Source organism: Lactuca sativa, chromosome 8, assembly GCF_002870075.4.
Source record: "Lactuca sativa cultivar Salinas chromosome 8, Lsat_Salinas_v11, whole genome shotgun sequence".
NCBI classification, from domain to species: Eukaryota; Viridiplantae; Streptophyta; class Magnoliopsida; order Asterales; family Asteraceae; genus Lactuca; species Lactuca sativa.
Window position 1 is genome coordinate 78,977,622 of NC_056630.2, and position 20,567 is coordinate 78,998,188.

The following is a 20,567-nucleotide window of genomic DNA, read 5'->3' on the forward strand; positions in this document are numbered from 1 at the left end:
TCTCTCTCTACCCTTCATCACACCTCCGATCTCAAATCCTGAAATCGTCGTTGAAGTGTGACAGGATGTGAGTATAGTTCATCGGAAAATCTATAATGAAGCATTAGGTAGGTCGGTTTCTTCTGAATCTGATCTTGACTTGTCAATTTGGAGAAGATAGTCCTATCGAATGTCCAGTTGGAGTGGAATCGATCATCTACAATAAAGCATTAGGTCATTAGAGAAATCTCGAGTTCATTGAATTGCTTGAAATCTATCCATTTCCGGCGAATGATTGTTCGTGATTCCGATATCGATTTATTAACCCAAACCTGTGGTCAAGAACTTAGGGTTTTGAAGCTTGATTTGTGCTCAGGGTTTTCAACAGACGGATTACTCCAAATCGGTAAGCGGTGTAACAATTTGAGAATTATGTATCTACAAGAGAGCTTAATCATCGAAAAGGACGGTGAATCGTTACATGAGCTAGCTTTGCGTAACACGGCCATCGAGTCGTTAAACTTCTACATGACAAATCTGGTTAAGTTCAATTTAAAAGATCTAGAACTCATCAAAAAAAACTACATCGAATCGTTACTATCAGTGAAAATCAGCGAATGCGACCTCACAGACATTTCCGATTACTTTAACCACACAGTGAAATTACAAGAATCTGGCGGTGGCGCTTTCAGCGATCAACCTGAAAACTACGTCGGACTGAAATTCCCTCCTCTTTTAACTTCCAAGGCATTGAATTACATGAGCCAACCTGAAATCCCAGTAATCATCCCATTCGCTTCCCGATTAACAAAACTCGATCTTCTTTACGCTCTATTGACAATTGTATGTCATTCTTTCTCTTAATCTTCTTGTTTAGGACTGTGAAACGATTAGGGATACCTGATGAGAGGATCATTCTTTTGTTAGCAGATGACATGGCTTGCAATTCCCGAAACAAATACCCTGCACAAGTTTTCAACAATGAAAACCATAGGCTTAACTTGTATGGAGATAATGTTGAGGTTAATTTTTGTGTCCAGTTAATTTCTATAGCCCCTTAATTATTTACATAACTGTTTTTAGAGAGGATGTGCTGATTTTAGTACACTGTTATGTTAGGTAGACTGTGACAACCCGAAATTTCCATTCTGTACAAACTATATCACTTCAATAGAAGTTATAGCAGTCACAGTTGATTTTCAGACTTTTCGCGTAAGTTTGAGTAATTCAGGGTTTATACTTCAGGAAATATCAGGAGAGTGGGTGCACTAGGATTTTGTGCAACACTGTTATTCCAACACTCTATTACATTAGAGTTCATTTCAGGAATAAAAATATTTTCTGCCAAAATATCTCAGGACTATAAATAGAATTCTGAACTAAATTCATTCATTATTCGCATTTCCAACTAGAGAAAAGCCATTTTCTCTCTCACGGATCTTCGGGTTTTTATACCAAAATGTGAGTAACTCTTTCTAGTAGTGTTAGAATGCTTATTAGATGCTTATAACATGATTTAGATGGCTAAATCATTAGATCTAGGAGTTTACTCCCCAAGGTGTTCTTGGGCGATAAACTCCCGAAACGAAGCCAAAACCGACACTTGTGTTATGATAAAGCCTTAGACTCTTATGTATGCATGTTAGGGACAAGAAAACAAACCAAAATCCACCCAAGTTTGGGAGTTTACGGCCCTAGATTATCATAGGCCGTAAACTCCAAATTCAAACACTAAATGGTACTTTTAAGGCTCCTAAAGCCTTAGACAATTAACTAGACTTGTTCCCATTGAATCTAGGGCATTAAACACATCAAAGAACACAAACAAAGGAGAGTTTATGGCCCAAGTGTATCTTAGGCCGTAAACTCCATATAAATGGACATAAGGGGTGTTTTTATGACACCTAAAGCCCTAGACCTTTACAAGAAATTGTTACCCACTTAATTGAGGGACCAAACCACATCAAAATCACTTAACAAAGTGAGTTTACGGCCAAGACATGGTTCTTGGGCCGTAAACTCCTAAAAGGGGCACCAAGGTGTGCCTAATGCCTTCATATACTTGGAATAAAAGTCTAGAACATATACCACAAGTGCAAGGGACTTGAAAGCATCAAAAACACACCATACTTAGAGTTTACAGCCGTAAACTCTAAGGGGATTAGCCTCAGGGCCGTAAACTCCTAAATGGAGTGTTTCTAGACCTTAAACCCTTCCAAGGACTTAGCCACCAAGTTAGAATAATTCTAGAAAGCATTTGGGACTTCAAAACACACCAAACACACATGTTTGGGAGTTTACGGCCGTAAACTCAAGAGTTTACAACCGTAAACTCCATGTGTGTTGGTATAAGAGGAGTAAACTCTTATATGGGATCCTTTGGAACCCTAAACACAAGTACTTTGTCCCACATTAGCTTAGATGCAATCCTTAGGGCCTATAACACTTATATAAAGTGTTTATTTGTGTCTAGGATATCTTAACATTATCAATTAGTGATTTAAGACTAATTGAATGCATATATGTGTGATTATATGTTCATTAGGATCGTAGTGTGTGTACAAGTCCTCGCTTGACACCTAGCAATCCTATACCGTTCAGTTCATTCCAATCACCAACTACAGGTGAGTTCATACCCCTAATCAATGTTTTAAATGATTTTAAATGATTTAGTGGGGGGAATACAAGTAGAAACAAACATGTTATTAAATCATTGATATGTATTTTATAACTGTGTTTGTCATTTAACAGATTTCACATACTACAAAATGTGATGCATGAAATGGTTTCAAATCTTAAAAACACATTGTTATCAAAAATTTTACCTTTGAAATGTATATTAAAATGACCTTGGGTTATTGTTAATCATAGTTCAAAACACATAAGATTTCTTACAAAACCATTTTACATTCTTGAACTAAACTATGCATATACACTTATATTCTTATATATGTATTGATGTTATAGTTTGCATCTTTCATTTAGTTTCCCACACCCTTGAGTAGTAAGAGTGTGTAAACTTACATGATCAACTAGTTAGATTACAGTAAATTATCATAGGGATAATTTGAAGATAACAAAACATTATTCCTATTACAAGGAATCACACAAGAGTCAGTTCATTCATGAGTCTTTACTAGTACCTTACCTGATACATGAGTACCTTTACATATGTTTACCTGATACATGAAGACATTACATGAGTACCTTTACGTTGATACCTTTACCTGTGTATACTTATTTGAATATTTGTATCATGAATTACGAGGATAATTTATTAGTACCTTCTGTGTAAATTATCTTGCATATCCCCAGTACCTCGGGATATCTAGAATAGGACTCTATCCCCAGTACCTCGGGATATATGGACGGGACTAACAATTCTGGAACCCATCTGTTAGCAACAGTGGGTAATGAACATCTACGGATGCCTATGGTTATTACTTATACTAGGAGTACCTTTACAGGGACTAACCCTTCCTTCCACCTGCTGCTGCTACAGAGGACAATTGGACAATCTTCGGATGTTCATTAGGTTATATAGGTCGTGTTAACCCTAGTACCTTGGGATAGCAGTTACCTAGGTTGTGCTGGTCCTAGTACCCAGTGACAACACTTACAGTAGTACATGTTCCTGGTTACTTTATTTTGTTATACTTTCACATAAACGATGAGTTAGACTAAGTACTTCGGTACTAAACAATTAAAGGAAAACTATCATTTTACAAACAAAACATTCGGGTCTTGGTAGAAGACTACATCTCAAACTGATAGAAAATAAAGGATTTTCTAGGGTTTTTCATACTTACATCAACATTTTCATTTAACAATTTACATAGCCTTCATAACAGATTTTCACAAACAAGGCAATGACACTTATATACTTATGAATTCACCAGCTTTAAAGCTGATACTCGCTTTCAAAATAACTTGTATTCTCAGGTCATCAGTAGACAGGTACGGAGGCCAGGTTTTGAGAAGATGGAGCAGACAAGTCTCGTCTTTTATTTTGATTGTATATTTTTGGTGTCTTACTACAATGAAAGAACACACATGTATTAAAACTTTACTTATAATGCAATGGATGATGTTGTTGCTTGTTTATTATATTACACTGTTGTGATACTGTACATGACGTCCTCCACCCCTGAACGTTTCCTCCGTTCGTGGTTTTGGGGTGTGACAGATTTGTATCAGAGCATTGTTTATAGTGAATATAGTATATCAACCCATAAAAGATATACTAACTATAAATACATCGGGATTAAAACACTCTATCTCAGAGTTATACTTTTAAATAATAAAATATTTAACAAAGTATACGTGCCTGCATCCATACTAAAATCAGTGTCACAACGACAAGAACAAAAGTATTATGATTGTTGAATATCACAAGTGAGCCTGGGGATATATAGTCAGTCTTGGGAATGGCATAGCCTGATCAACTATGTTGGTCCAAGGAGTGATTAGCATATGCCCAAGAATGGTTGTGATGTGGCAACAAGTCTAAAAACTTACCAACACAACCATAAAGAAATACCATAGGGGTATTTGGTCTTACTGTAATTATCTTAGTTAGTTCGTCTATTTTAGCTATTTCTTATATCCCTTTTCTCGCATAGATTAAAATGGCTGGATTTCACCATGGTGATCCGTACTTCCCAAACCAAGGCAATGCTGGTTGGCTAGAGGCAGAGCCAGAAGATGATCACCCAATCCCTTTGGATGATCACCATGCTGAGGGCTTTTCCGATAGTTTTGACTCGGAGCCAGAAGTCAACAACCTACCCCCAGCTGCTCAAAATCCAAACCTAAACCCCCGCCCTGTGTTTCTAGGACCCACACCCTTGTGGGCCATTAACTTGACTGAATGGAGTCAGGAACAAGGTCAGTCCATTCCCTACAATGGCGACCGAAGTTTCAACAACCTCACTGAAGGAGGTTCTGCTGATAGAGTCCTACCCATCATGGTGCGTAGGATTTCTCGGAACACAATAATGGCTCAGGCGACTATCAATCAAGTTTTGGAAGTTGACGCCAACTCTGGTGTTAACGCTGTCCACATTCGCCAACTAGAGTCTGCTCATGAAAGGACCCTGGTCCGCAATGCAAATCTACAAAGGGAACTTGATGAAACCCGGGCTGAAGTTAGAGAACTTCGAGCTCAGCAAGCAAGGTCGGACAGGCGTATAAGGGACATTGAACGTCTACTGTCGGGATCGAGGAATCATGCTAGCAGTTCTCATCGCCGATAGAATATCGTCAACTCATCTTTTGGATATAACCTAGTTTATGTAAAACTTTGGTCTAACTTCCTACCTGTATAAATCTTAGACCTGTTAGGTCTTGATCTAGTCTTAATTCTGTCAAAATTTTCCATCTTGGTTGATGTAAGGCCTACTTCTAGGCCATTTTTCCCGAACTTGTTACATCTGTAATTCCAATATTATTGACAGATATCTAATCGTATGGAAATTTTTATCCAAATGTTGTCATCTTTAATTAGTCATTCTATTCATTCTGTTGTTGGACTATGGGGAGTTAGTCCATGGGACACATTCATAAATCATTTATTCTTATCCATGTCGTCATCTTTTAAACGTATAGTTAAAGATGCCGCCATGCAGGAGTACAAGGCGTATTCCATCAGCTGGGAAAAGTTGAAATACATGCTGATGAAGGAGTACTGCCCTCGAGGCGAAATACAGAAACTCGAGCAGGAGTTCTAGGGTCTACAAATGGTAGGATCTGACATCACGACCTACACTAATAGGTTCTGTGATCTGGCGAACTTATGCCCTGATATGGTTGATCTCGAGAGCAAGAAGATCGAAAGGTATATCTGGGGACTATCGCCCCAGATCCAGTCAAGTGTGCTAGCTTCTAGGCCTATCACTTTTGATAGTGCCAAGGAACTGGCACAATCTCTCATCGATCACCGGAAACCTCAGAACCCAACAATATGCTGGAACTCTCCCGAAGTGCACCAAGTGCAACTTCCACCACCACGGACCTTGCAAGGAGATGTTCTACTCTAACTGCAACAGGAAGGGGCACACCGCTCGTTACTGCAAGTCTCCAACAGCTCAAGCCGCCCAGGCCCCAAACGCCGGTATGGGCCAAACTTGCTACGGATGTGGCGAGGTGGGCTATTACAAGAGGAACTGCCCTAATGCGGGGATGGCTGGCGGAGTAGGAAGAGTTATGGCCCTAGGCCACGAGGAAGAAGTAGCTGATCCTACGATAGTTACTGCTACGTTCCTCCTCGATAACTCATATGGTTGCATACTTTTCGATAGTGGAGCCGAGAAAAGTTTTGTAAGTCACAAATTTGCACACCTGCTTAAAAAAAACCATGTGCATTAGATAATCCATTCACGGTAGAAATGGCTAACGGGAAAACAGAGAGTACAAACTGCATATACGTAGGTTGTACCTTAGCTTTAGATGGCCATACTTTCAAGATAGATCTCATGCCAGTCACACTTAAATGTTTCGACGTTATCATCGGTATGGATTGGTTGAGTCTTCTTCGCGCCGAAATCTTGTGCTTTGAAAAAGCAGTTTGTCTTAACCTTCCTAACAACGAAACCTTAATTATCTACGGCGACAAACCTAGTACGAGCCTTCATATCATTTCGTGGATTCAAGCCCAGAAGTGCTTGCGAAAGGAATATCATGCATTCCTAGCACACGTCGTCGATACCAGTCAAGAACTGAAGGACATCCAGAAAATCCCAGAAGTACGCGACTTTCCCGACATATTCCCAGAAGAACTTCCCGGTTTACCACCACAACGCCAAGTCGAGTTCAGAATCGACTTAGTGCCAGGAGCTACCCCAGTAGCCAAATCTCCTTATCGTCTGGCACCAGCTCAGATGCAGGAACTTTCCGGTCAACTTAACGAACTTCTCAAGAAGGGATTCATTCGACCAAGCTTCTCACCATGGGGAGCACCGGTATTGTTCGTCAAGAAGAAAGATGGATCGTTTCGCATGTGCATCGACTATAGAGAACTCAAAAAACTTACCATTAAAAATCGTTATCCTTTGCCCCGCATTGACGATTTGTTTGATCAACTTCAAGGAGCCAACTACTTCTCGAAGATAGATCTGCAATCCGGATATCACCAACTACGAGTGTTAGAGGAGGATGTTCCCAAGACAGCCTTCCGAACTTGTTATGGGCACTACGAGTTTGTAGTGATGCCATTCGGATTAACTAATGCACCCGCAGTATTCATGGATCTGATGAATAAGGTGTGTCGTCCTTACTTGGATCAGTTCGTCATCGTCTTCATTGATGACATACTCATCTACTCTCGAAGTAGGGAGGAACATAGCCAACATCTCCGTAAAATCTTAGAGACATTGCGATTGGAGAGGCTCTACGCGAAGTTCTCAAAGTGCGAATTTTGGATTCGGCGAGTCGAATTTTTGGGCCATGTGGTTAGTGAAGAAGGTATACACGTGGACCCCTCCAAGATCAAAGTCATTGAGAACTGGTCAGCACCAAAGACACCTACCGAAATTCGTCAATTTCTAGGTCTCGCTGGCTACTATCGCAGGTTCATTCAGAACTTCTCCAGCATAGCGAAACCTCTTACAACCCTGACCTAGAAAGGCGTGGCCTTTGACTGGGAAGAGAAACAGGAAAGAGCGTTCCAAACGCTCAAGCGAGCCTTGTGCACCGCCCCGATACTATCCCTCCCCGAAGGGATAGAAGACTCCATTGTCTATTGCGATGCATCCAATCAAGGACTCGGATGTGTTCTGATGCAGCGAGGTAAAGTCATCGCCTATGCCTCGAGACAGCTAAAGACACATGAGGTTAACTACACAACCCATGATCTTGAACTAGGAGCAGTTGTGTTCGCTCTGAAGATCTGGCGACATTACCTGTATGGTACAAAAAGCCGATCTTTACAGACCATAAGAGTCTGCAACACATTTTCGACCAGAAGGAGCTCAACATGAGACAACGACGGTGGGTCGAGCTACTCAGCGATTACGAATGCGAAATTCGTTATCAATCGGGTAAAGCCAATGTAGTAGCCGACGCCCTAAGTTGGAAAGAATATTCTGGTCGTAGGGTCAAATCTTTGACTCTAACTATCCATTCACACTTGTCCACGCAAATAAAGGAGGCTCAGCTCGATGCTTTGAAACCTGAAAACGTGGCTGGTGAATCCCTTAGAGGGATGGATAAGAACCTAGAAGCCAAGGGTGGCGGAGCCTTATACCTCATGGATTGGATCTGGACACCGAAACACGGTGGCTTCAGAGACTTGGTCATGACCGAAGCTCACAACACTCGTTATTCCGTCCACCCGGGTTCAGATAAGATGTATCTGGATCTTAAAAAGTTATACTGGTGGCCTAACATGAAAGCAGATATTGCCACCTTCGTGAGTAAATGTCTTACTTGCGCAAAGGTCAAAGTTGAATACCACAAACCCTCCGGTCTTCTACAACAACCGGAGATACTAGAATGGAAGTGGGAGCGGATCACTATGGACTTCATAACCAAGTTGCCCAAGACGACAGGTGGACTTGATTCCATATGGGTCATCGTCGATAGACTGACCAAGTCTGCACACTTCCTACCGATCAAAGAAACAGACAAGATGGAGAAACTTACTAGAACTTACATTAGGGAGATTGTTAGGCTGCACGGTGTTCCTTTATCTATCATCTCAGACCGAGATAGTAGATTCACTTCGAGGTTCTGGCAGTCATTACAAAATTCCCTAGGAACTAGGTTGGACATGAGTACAGCCTACCATCCACAGACCGACGGGCAAAGTGAGAGAACTATCCAAACCTTAGAAGACATGTTGCGTGCCTGTGTGATTGACTTTGGAAAAGCTTGGGATACCCATTTGCCTCTTGTCGAGTTTTCCTACAACAACGGTTATCACACGAGCATAAAGGCAGCTCCATTCGAGGCCCTCTATGGCCGAAAGTGCAGATCCCCTCTGTGTTGGGCTGAGGTGGGTGATACCCAGTTAGCTAAGGGACGAGTTCCCGAAAGCACTCTCACAGGTCCGGAGATCATTCGGGAAACGAGAAAGAAGATCGTTCAAATTCGTGAACGGTTGAAAGCCTCTAGAGACCGACAGAAAAGCTACGCTGACAAGCATAGGAAACCATTGGAGTTCCAGGTGGGTGACCGAGTCCTACTGAAGGTCTCGCCCTGGAAGGGCTTGACACACTTTGGAAAGCGTGGGAAGCTCAATCCAAGATACATAGGGCCTTTCGAGATTCTTGCGAGAATCGGTCCTGTAGCTTACAAGCTCAATCTACCGCAAGAACTCAGTAACGTACATCCTACCTTCCACGTCTCGAACTTGAAAAAGTGTATATCCGACGAGACTCTTGTTATTCCACTCGACGAGATCGAGATCAACAAGAGCCTCAACTTCGTGGAGGAACCAGTAGAGATCATGGACCGAGAGGTCAAGCAAACCAAACTAAGCTGTATCCCGATAATGAAGGTGCACTGGAACGCGAAGCGTGGACCGAAATTCACTTGGGAACGTGAGGATCAGATGAAACTAAAATACCCTCACCTTTTCGCTTAGTTATTTGTAACTTCTTATTTGCTTAAATTCTAATTTCGGGACGAAATTCCTTCTAACGGGGGGATGATGTGACAACCCGAAATTTCCATTCTGTACAAACTATATCACTTCAATAGAAGTTATAGCAGTCACAGTTGATTTTCAGACGTTTCACGTAAGTTTGAGTAATTCAGGGTTTATACTTCAGGAAATATCAGGAGAGTGGGTGCACTAGGGTTTTGTGCAACACTGTTATTCCAACACTCTATTACATTAGAGTTCATTTCAGGAATAAAAATATTTTCTGCCAAAATATCTCAGGACTATAAATAGAATTCTGAACTAAATTCATTCATTATTCGCATTTCCAACTAGAGAAAAGCCATTTTCTCTCTCACGGATCTTCGGGTTTTTATACCAAAATGTGAGTAACTCTTTCTAGTAGTGTTAGAATGCTTATTAGATGCTTATAACATGATTTAGATGGCTAAATCATTAGATCTAGGAGTTTACTCCCCAAGGTGTTCTTGGGCGGTAAACTCCCGAAACGAAGCCAAAACCGACACTTGTGTTATGATAAAGCCTTAGACTCTTATGTATGCATGTTAGGGACAAGAAAGCAAACCAAAATCCACCCAAGTTTGGGAGTTTACGGCCCTAGATTATCATAGGCCGTAAACTCCAAATTCAAACACTAAATGGTACTTTTAAGGCTCCTAAAGCCTTAGACAATTACCTAGACTTGTTCCCATTGAATCTAGGGCATTAAACACATCAAAGAACACAAACAAAGGAGAGTTTACGGCCCAAGTGTATCTTAGGCCGTAAACTCCATATAAATGGACATAAGGGGTGTTTTTATAACACCTAAAGCCCTAGACCTTTACAAGAAATTGTTACCCACTTAATTGAGGGACCAAACCACATCAAAATCACTTAACAAAGTGAGTTTACGGCCAAGACATGGTTCTTGGGCCGTAAACTCCTAAAAGGGGCACCAAGGTGTGCCTAATGCCTTCATATACTTGGAATAAAAGTCTAGAACCTATACCACAAGTGCAAGGGACTTGAAAGCATCAAAAACACACCATACTTAGAGTTTACGGCCGTAAACTCTAAGGGGATTAGCCTCAGGGCCGTAAACTCCTAAATGGAGTGTTTCTACACCTTAAACCCTTCCAAGGACTTAGCCACCAAGTTAGAATAATTCTAGAAAGCATTTGGGACTTCAAAACACACCAAACACACATGTTTGGGAGTTTACGGCCGTAAACTCAAGAGTTTACAACCGTAAACTCCATGTGTGTTGGTATAAGAGGAGTAAACTCTTATATGGGATCCTTTGGAACCCTAAACACAAGTACTTTGTCCCACATTAGCTTAGATGCAATCCTTAGGGCCTATAACACTTATATAAAGTGTTTATTTGTGTCTAGGATATCTTAACATTATCATTTAGTGATTTAAGACTAATTGAATGCATATATGTGTGATTATATGTTCATTAGGATCGTAGTGTGTGTACAAGTCCTCGCTTGACACCTAGCAATCCTATACCGTTCAGTTCATTCCAATCACCAACTACAGGTGAGTTCATACCCCTAATCAATGTTTTAAATGATTTTAAATGATTTAGTGGGGGGGAATACAAGTAGAAACAAACATGTTATTAAATCATTGATATGTATTTTAGAACTGTGTTTGTCATTTAACAGATTTCACATACTACAAAATGTGATGCATGAAATGGTTTCAAATCTTAAAAACACATTGTTATCAAAAGTTTTACCTTTGAAATGTATATTAAAATGACCTCGGGTTATTGTTAATCATAGTTCAAAACACATAAGATGTCTTACAAAACCATTTTACATTCTTGAACTAAACTATGCATATACACTTATATTCTTATATATGTATTGATGTTATAGTTTGCATCTTTCATTTAGTTTCCCACACCCTTGAGTAGTAAGAGTGTGTAAACTTACATGATCAACTAGTTAGATTACAGTAAATTATCATAGGGATAATTTGAAGATAACAAAACATTATTCCTATTACAAGGAATCACACAAGAGTCAGTTCATTCATGAGTCTTTACTAGTACCTTACCTGATACATGAGTACCTTTACATATGTTTACCTGATACATGAGTACCTTTACATATGTTTACCTGATACATGAAGACATTACATGAGTACCTTTACGTTGATACCTTTACCTGTGTATACTTATTTGAATATTTGTATCATGAATTACGAGGATAATTTATTAGTACCTTCTGTGTAAATTATCTTGCATATCCCCAGTACCTCGGGATATCTAGAATAGGACTCTATCCCCAGTACCTCGGGATATATGGACGGGACTAACAATTCTGGAACCCATCTGTTAGCAACAGTGGGTAATGAACATCTACGGATGCCTATGGTTATTACTTATACTAGGAGTACCTTTACAGGGACTAACCCTTCCTTCCACCTGCTGCTGCTACAGAGGACAATTGGACAATCTTCGGATGTTCATTAGGTTATATAGGTCGTGTTAACCCTAGTACCTTGGGATAGCAGTTACCTAGGTTGTGCTGGTCCTAGTACCCAGTGACAACACTTACAGTAGTACATGTTCCTGGTTACTTTATTTTGTTATACTTTCACATAAACGATGAGTTAGACTAAGTACTTCGGTACTAAACAATTAAAGGAAAACTATCATTTTACAAACAAAACATTCGGGTCTTGGTAGAAGACTACATCTCAAACTGATAGAAAATAAAGGATTTTCTAGGGTTTTTCATACTTACATCAACATTTTCATTTAACAATTTACATAGCCTTCATAACAGATTTTCACAAACAAGGCAATGACACTTATATACTTATGAATTCACCAGCTTTAAAGCTGATACTCGCTTTCAAAATAACTTGTATTCTCAGGTCATCAGTAGACAGGTACGGAGGCCAGGTTTTGAGAAGATGGAGCAGACAAGTCTCGTCTTTTATTTTGATTGTATATTTTTGGTGTCTTACTACAATGAAAGAACACACATGTATTAAAACTTTACTTATAATGCAATGGATGATGTTGTTGCTTGTTTATTATATTACACTGTTGTGATACTGTACATGACGTCCTCCACCCCTGAACGTTTCCGCCGTTCGTGGTTTTGGGGTGTGACATAGACTATCGAGGCTATGAAGTGATAGTTAAGAACTTTTTGAGAGTTTTAACAGGTCGCCATGAAAATGTTGTTCCAAGATCCAAACGACTTTTAAGTGATGAAGGAAGCCATATACTGCTATACATGGCAGGATATGGAGGAGATGAGTTTCTTAAATTTCAAGACTTTGATGAACTTCAGAGTAATGATTTGGATGATGCAGTCAAACAGATGAAAGAAAAGCGTTGGTCAGAACCCATTTTTAATGATATCTCATCTGTCATTGGTTGTGGAATTATGACTTACTTGTTCTCTTATGTGTTCATGTTTTTATGTTCAAGGAACTATTGATTATGGTAGATACATGTCAAGCTGCTACCCTCTTTTCCCAGGTCTGGATCCTTTTCTTACCTAAAGCATTGAAATAATGGAAACATAAATTTATTGAGAATTCTAAAATAATGTGGATATTTTCTTTATTTTCAGCTCCATTCACCTGGTGTTTTGGCTATTGGGAGCAGCATGAAAGGGGAAAAATCATATTCACATCACTTAGATTCTGATGTGAGTATTATATGGATTCTATCAACTTCAAAATTTTGTAATTTGATATAGAGGAATACTCCACGATTTCTTTTGCGTCTCTTGCTAATTCTGTAGAGATTATTGTGATACATATAGGTTGGTGTCTCTGTTGTGGATCGATTCACATTTTATACGTTAACTTTCTTTGAGAGGCTCAATATGTATGACAATGCATCATTAATCAGGTATAAAAAAATGTTGCATTTTGAAAAACCTGTTAAAGCATTCTCGCCCTATTTGACTTCATTTTTCTTTGTTATTTTGCAGTCTGTTTGGCTCATTTAATCCAAATTTATTATTTTCAACTGCATATTATCGAACAGATTTATACCAACAAGAATTGGAGAAGGTATGTCACTTGTAGATATATGCCATTTTTTATCACATTTCACCCTTCCTAAAAAGGGAATTACTGTTTTTTAAGGTCTAGGCATTCATACCACTGTTTCTTTCTAGACTAAATTACAAAAGTAGTCCCTGTGGTATATTGGTTTCTATAGATATGTTGTATTACTTTCATCTGTAGTTTGATACATGTCATTTATAATAGTGTGATTTGTTTTTTTTTTCTTGAACAGCATGTTAGCGGCTTATTATTCTTGAAGTTGATTGTATGGAACTATAGATTATGGTGCTCTCCTTTATCATTGTGGATTTTACAAGGAATCCTTGAAATACCTACACTTATATCAGGATTCATAGGTATATCGTACACCACCATATCAAATTGCTACAAAACCCATTATATTTTCCCTCTTCTTTCCCCCCCCCCCCCCCCCCCCCCCCCCCCAAAAAAAAAAAAAAATCTTGTCATTTGTTGACTTTTCCATGAAAGCCACTTGAGATTTTAAATAATAGCTTTTCTAGAAAGTTCATAAATCTCAAACAACTTTCATTGAAAAATCTATGGAAAGTAAACAATTTATTTAAAGCCTTTTATAGAAAGTTACCAAATCTCAAATGGCGTCATATCATAGAAAACATTTAATTAATCTTTAAGTTTTTTCTGTTCCATCATTGATTTCTGATTCGGTGACCAATAAACTAATCCATTAGTATAATATATAAATGAAAATATAATTTTATTGAAGTATTTTGGTTGCAAACTTTACATATGAATTACATGTGATTCACATGTAAGTCACATGTAATTTACATATGAGTCACATGTAAATCACAAGTGAATCACATATGAATTATATGTGATTCACATGTAATTTTTATGTGATGTAAATCACGAGTGAATCACATATGAATTACATGTGATTCACATGCACTACTAGAAAAACAGCCTTTCACGACGCCCAAACCATGACACTCATTGATTTATGTTACGCAAAAGAGAGCGACGTTAAAAAAGTGTAATCTCTTCAAAAAATTATGTATTTAGGTCACGCATCATTGCGTGCCCTTAAATTAGTGTCTCATGTAAAAATATAAAAAACACGGAGGGCACTTGTGCGTCCTCTGTGAATGTCACTTTATATTTTTTTAAGAAACGCGCGTCTCCGAGGGAAAATGAAATCCCAAATTTTTTAAACCCCCTTCTTCTTCTTCCTCATCTCCACCCCTCACCTACATCCACTGCCTCCAATCGCCGTTGCCTCTTCTAGCCTCAAACTGCAGTGATGCACCTTCTTTCTCGAAGAATGCTTCATTTACCACCATCGTTCGATTATGTGAGCCCAAGGAATTGACGGAGACGAAGAGATTGTGGATCAATCGCTTCACATCATGCTTAAGGTTAAGGGTTTGAGATTTCTTCCAAATCGACCCTCACACTAAATGGTTTGATCTCCTCTTTTTTTTTTACCTTGTTCCCTCTATTGATGCCTCCACCTTCTACAATCGATGTTGATCTTTTAATTAGCAACAAGAAGCCCTAGGGCCTCCGCCTTCACCCACCTCCAGCGCCTCCTACATTTATTCATTCAATCTCATCCCTCTCTCTACTCCTCTCTTTCTCTCTATCTCCCTCTAACCTAAAAGTTTCAAAATGGGAAAAAGCTCCTTCATCTTATCCTTAAACTTATCCCCCTCAGCCAACTGATTTGTATATAACCACACAATCACCTCATCAATCGCATCCTCAATATTCTTATCAACCGGAGTCAACTTCTCACCAAGCTTCTCATCTTTCGCTGTGTTCCTCATGTTATATGTATAATTCTCTAAAGCATTCTTCACCTCCAACTTCTTCTTGGGCTCCTCATCTCTAGACTCATACTTCCCAACTTCCTGAAGCATCTTCTCAATCTTATCCTTTAAAGGTCTTCCCTTGTCATTAGTAATTGTAATATTGTTCTTTTACCCTGTACCTTGCAATATTATCTTTCAAGAAGACCCTTCACATGCTTTCCCAAATTGGAACGATAGCAGATGTAAGTTTGGACACGAAAAGTCGCCGCCGTCCCCCTTCCATCGGTACTACTTCATTTTTTCATCTTGCGCTGTGTTCCTCATGATTGATTAGTTTTTGTTAGAAAATGTCATTTGGTTTCCTTTCCTGTATTTATTTCTCAATTTTTTTGGGTCTGTGAGAATTGAAAGGCCATGTATTCTGATCAACATAATGTGCACATTATGTGTTTGTTAAAATGTCTAAACCAAATTTTAAGCTTTAGTAGACCACTTAACGTATCGCATCAGCCATGATACATTTTAAGCTTTAGTGCACATTATATGTTATGGCGTTTACAAATTTTTATAAACTTTTACAATTGTAGTTGTATATTGAAGAATTTGACAAATTTCAGTTGCTTGTGCCTTTTTCTTAACTTTCTTGTTTACTGGACATATTATTGCATTAAGGGTCTTATCTGTTCTAATTATCCTTTTCTTTTTGTAGATTAAGGCACTGAAAAAGGATGTTGTGAAGCTATTTGAAAATTTAGATAAATATGGTTAGTGCATGAATTATATTCTAACATGGGAGATATCATTATTTTTTATACATGCTTCTTGTTTTTATACAATTTTGTAGATGATGGGGCCAATTTCTTTGATGATCAACATCAAGGTCCTGTTTCAGCCACCTCATCAGTTGTTCGTGGGCTGACAACTTTCGCTTCCGCTTCCGGAAGTTTTAATATATGACACAATCTTATTATGTTTCTATACACCACTTGTATTTCCTATGCTCATAATTTTAAATTTTATAATTCTTTTTATTTGATATTTGCAGATACTAGGGGACAAGATATTGGGTTTGGCAAGATTTTTTCTTGGGATTGGAATCCCTGGCAATAGCAAGGATTTATATCACCAAATTGATGCTTTAGACTGCTTAGATCAAAACAAGCAACTGAATAACATTCTCTCTTAAGTCTTAACACATTTATTCTTGAATCTATTGACATTTTTGTTTTTTATTTTTCGTTTAGGGAATTAGTTCCTCTCATTTTATCACTTCCAGCTAGTGTCCTTTCATTTACCAGCCAAGACAAACTTAAGGTGTGTTGATTCATTTGGTGACCTATTTCATTACATTTCATGTTCCAATTTTCCCATCACAAGGGGGTTCTGGTTCATCTTCAAATCGTTACAATTCTGCTAAGGAGATTGATCACCTTGAGCTTTCTGATATTCATGCAGTCATGAGATTTTTTTTTTAAAAGTGTTTAAAGCTGATTCTTGGTGTATGTGAACAGACTTGTGCAGGTGTTGTTGTGCTTACTAACCTTGTATTTTGGTGCCTATTTTGTCCCTTGCCCCTTTTCTTTCATTGGGATTTGGGAATACAATACCAACCTCTCACACTCTTCAAAAGAGATTAAAATCTCCTCCTTTTTCCTTTTGTTTCCTGTAATTAATTATCATTCTCTTTTTATTGTTTTCTGGCTCATAACAAATATATCTGTACATTATGATTCATTCGGAACTATTGTTGTTGGCATTCTGAGTCTGAGTTAGTTTGGCTATAAATAAATCTCTGTTGTGATTGTAGTTGATTGGTTGCATGCACTCCCTGAATGTTGTTTTTCTCCTCCTGGATTCTGTTCTCAACAGCCTACTAAGTGATTGGATCGCATTCACCAATTGTTTATTCACTATATTAATGATCCTAATAAGTGTCGAGTTGATGCCATTATCTCACTGTTTGTCTTTTTCTTGTGCCCCTTGTAGCAATTTACTTGGCACGGGTTAACATACTTTGTCTTGTGGAGCTCAGCTTATATAATTTTCCAGTGGGTTATGCCTGCTTGCTGCTTTACATGGTGATTTCCACTTACCAGAACCCACTTCTTTTGTCATTTATCAATTATTTACTATAAAATTTCCAAGGATTGAAGTTTGAGAGGCTATTATTGCAGGTGGCCTTATCCCTTCCTGGAAATTGCTACTCCATGGGCTCCCATGTGGTATGTTGCATTGCATCCAATGAAATATATATATATATATATATATATATATATATATATATATATATATATATATATATATATATATATATATATATATATATGAATGTATATTTCTATCGGGGGTAGATATGACTTTTCACATCCTGCAGGTACTTTGGCATCGCTTTAGTTCACCTTCCATGTTACGGACTATATGTTTGGCTTGTGAAAGTGAAAGCATCGATGCTGTCAAAAATGTTTCCGCAAGCATTTATAGTCCAACGTGTGGTTTTCGTTTACAATCTACTAAGGAGAAAGATCACACAACTCGATGATGCAAAAGGGGTAATCCCGGGAATCTCAAGACGGGCAGATTTATGGTTAGGTACAATCTTGGTGAATAAAGGTGCCCGAGTGAATAGAAAAAGACGGGTCGGACCCGTACCCGGTGTCGATATTGGTAATGTTTTCTTTTTCTGAACAGAGCTCTGTTTAGTGGGATTACATTCTCCAATCATGGCAGGGGTGGTGCCAATAAAGAGATCATTGAGTGAGGGATCAATAGAAATGGTCTGGACAGAATGACTTAATAGCGGTAAGCCTGGTGGGCAAAAAAACTTTCTTCTTTTACTAGGGTATCATCAACAGTTCAGGCAAGTCAACTTTGTCCTTTTTTGTAAAATTTAATATGATTATATAAATTATTTACGAAATTCAAAAAGAAAAAAGACAAAAAAAAAGTATCCAAGCTGTTGACTTTTTTGTTTTATGTAGGCTTAATTTGGTGCTAATGCTATGATTGATGATTGGGAAGAGAATTTGGATATGATTACTACTAAGAAGACCAAAGATGTTGAATTGGTGCTTATTCATCTCAGAGATTGTTTATGGAAGGAAACAAGTAATGTAAGTTCCATAATTCCATTAAGTAATAAAAAAAATAAAAAATAAAAAAGAATATTCATGTTTGGTTATGAGGTTGTGAATGTGGACAGATGACAAGTAGTTTACATCATTTTTAAGATGATGGACTCGAGTAATTGGTCATCTGGTAAGCCTAATTAGATGTGATCAAGAGATTGACAATATATCACTTACCTATTGTGAATGTGGTGCAACTGCTCTATTATATTATACACTTTGACATCAACAATTCAGAAACTTTAGGTAAATGTCCCATTGGATATTTAACTTTTGGTATAAGCGGTTTGTTTAACTAATAGGGTATCATGTAACACGATGTCAATTTCACCATGATTTGAGGCTTAATTTGATTAATGTATTGATAAATCTGATTTACAGGGGAATTTACATGTTAGTACTGTATATGGAGGTGAAGAAAGTCTGCAACTTACGTGGCCTAAAATAGTTTCTGAGCATAAATGTCTTGGCTTTGTTGACTCTTTGTTGATTTGTGTATTAATCATGATTTCTCACCATTCTAGTAAAATTGGGAAAAATTAGGAAAAGAACAGTTTAACATAATTACGCCTCTGTTACAGCTATACATACTCTTCATTTAGTGATTTTCTTTCACTTTTTTGGTTTATTATATCATTTAATAGATACTTATTCAGGTATATCTTTTTAGGGATCCTATCTGGCTCGTGAAAACACAATTACAACTTCAAACTCCTCAAAACACTCACGCATATACCGGCTTAGCTGGTACGCTTCCATTCCTTCTATTAATAACTAAAAAGACGAAATTACCCTTAGTCCTCCACCTCACCATGTGTTGTTTGATCCAAATGACCTCGTTTACATCATCGTAAGATTCATGAACTTATACCCTTATGGCCTTATCTAATTCTAATTGTTTTGATGTGGATTAGGCAAGGAACATATACCAGTGTCCATAGGGCTCTGTGATTAGAAGCCAAGCCAAGTGTGGGAAAATACTTAATGAGCAGAATAACCTCTTTGAAAGTTTGCTTCTTTGAATTATAAGGTGCATTTTTTTATCTATTTAAATACAATGACAAGTACTACTGAATTTCCTATAAAATATAAGGTCATGCCCTGAGTTAAACTACTTACAAAAAACGATAAAATGGGTGTAAAAATTTTAATAAAAAGTACTAGCAAAGATTTGTGCTCTGTCTTACGCTTTTGATTGAAGAGAAAACTGGAAGTATGCTGGTCCTTTTTAATAATATAAGATATCTTTATATCCGGAAGTAATGGCTTTAAAAAAGGTTTAATCTAGAATCGTAATAGTACAACATTTTTTAGGTAATCATTTTGAAAAACACATCCACACTCCTGCTTAAAAAGACAACAAGTATTAAACTTTTGTTTGATGACTAATAAAATTTCTTCATTTTCCTCAGATGCACACCTGCTACTTGTTGACTTGCCAGAGCTAAAATCTTTGACCAACAAGTAATTACAAAAGTTGCCTTTTGTTATCTATTAATTCTAGTGCATTATTTATTTATTTATTTTGCTTTCCTTGATCAATAAACTTTTAATGGTTGTTGAAAGTCATTGGTATAGGTATAGGTATAGAAGTATGATTATTTGTCCTGATTATATTTGGTGTTATTTATGTTTATCTTTGTACATAATATAATTTGTTTAATGACTAATAAAATTTAATAGAGGCAAAGTAATGAATAAATCTTATTTACAAAATGATCCAAAGAATCATTTAGTGTTGTATTGTATTGCATGTTAAGTTACCGATTTGCCATGTGCAGGTTCTGACAGCTTTAGCAACCTCCTTCCATGCCGTACAGCCTCTCAAAGTTCTTGCATTCAGGTTTTTCTTTTAGAAAGGAAATTGTCAAAGGAGATTGTCAAAGGAGAATTTAGTCATGGGTTTCTTTTAATGTTGTACATGTTTTGTTTTCTATAATAAATATTATGCAATATTAGCAATGTGTTACATTTACTTACTATTGGAATGATTATTTGTATTTGACATACTAGTGC

General features: G+C 37.8%; 1 protein-coding gene across 1 annotated transcript; it reads left to right on the forward strand.

Annotated features, from left to right (window-relative positions):
- Nucleotides 1-270: 270 nt before the first annotated feature.
- Nucleotides 271-14,130, forward strand: LOC111896087 (uncharacterized). Its single transcript, XM_052766467.1, has 11 exons — nt 271-572; nt 643-669; nt 848-1,001; nt 8,972-8,975; nt 12,725-12,947; nt 13,034-13,094; nt 13,189-13,266; nt 13,384-13,472; nt 13,555-13,636; nt 13,866-13,989; nt 14,123-14,130. The coding sequence occupies exons 1-11, from the start codon at nt 271-273 to the stop codon at nt 14,128-14,130; spliced, it is 1,152 nt and encodes a 383-aa protein (XP_052622427.1).
- Nucleotides 14,131-20,567: the final 6,437 nt, after the last annotated feature.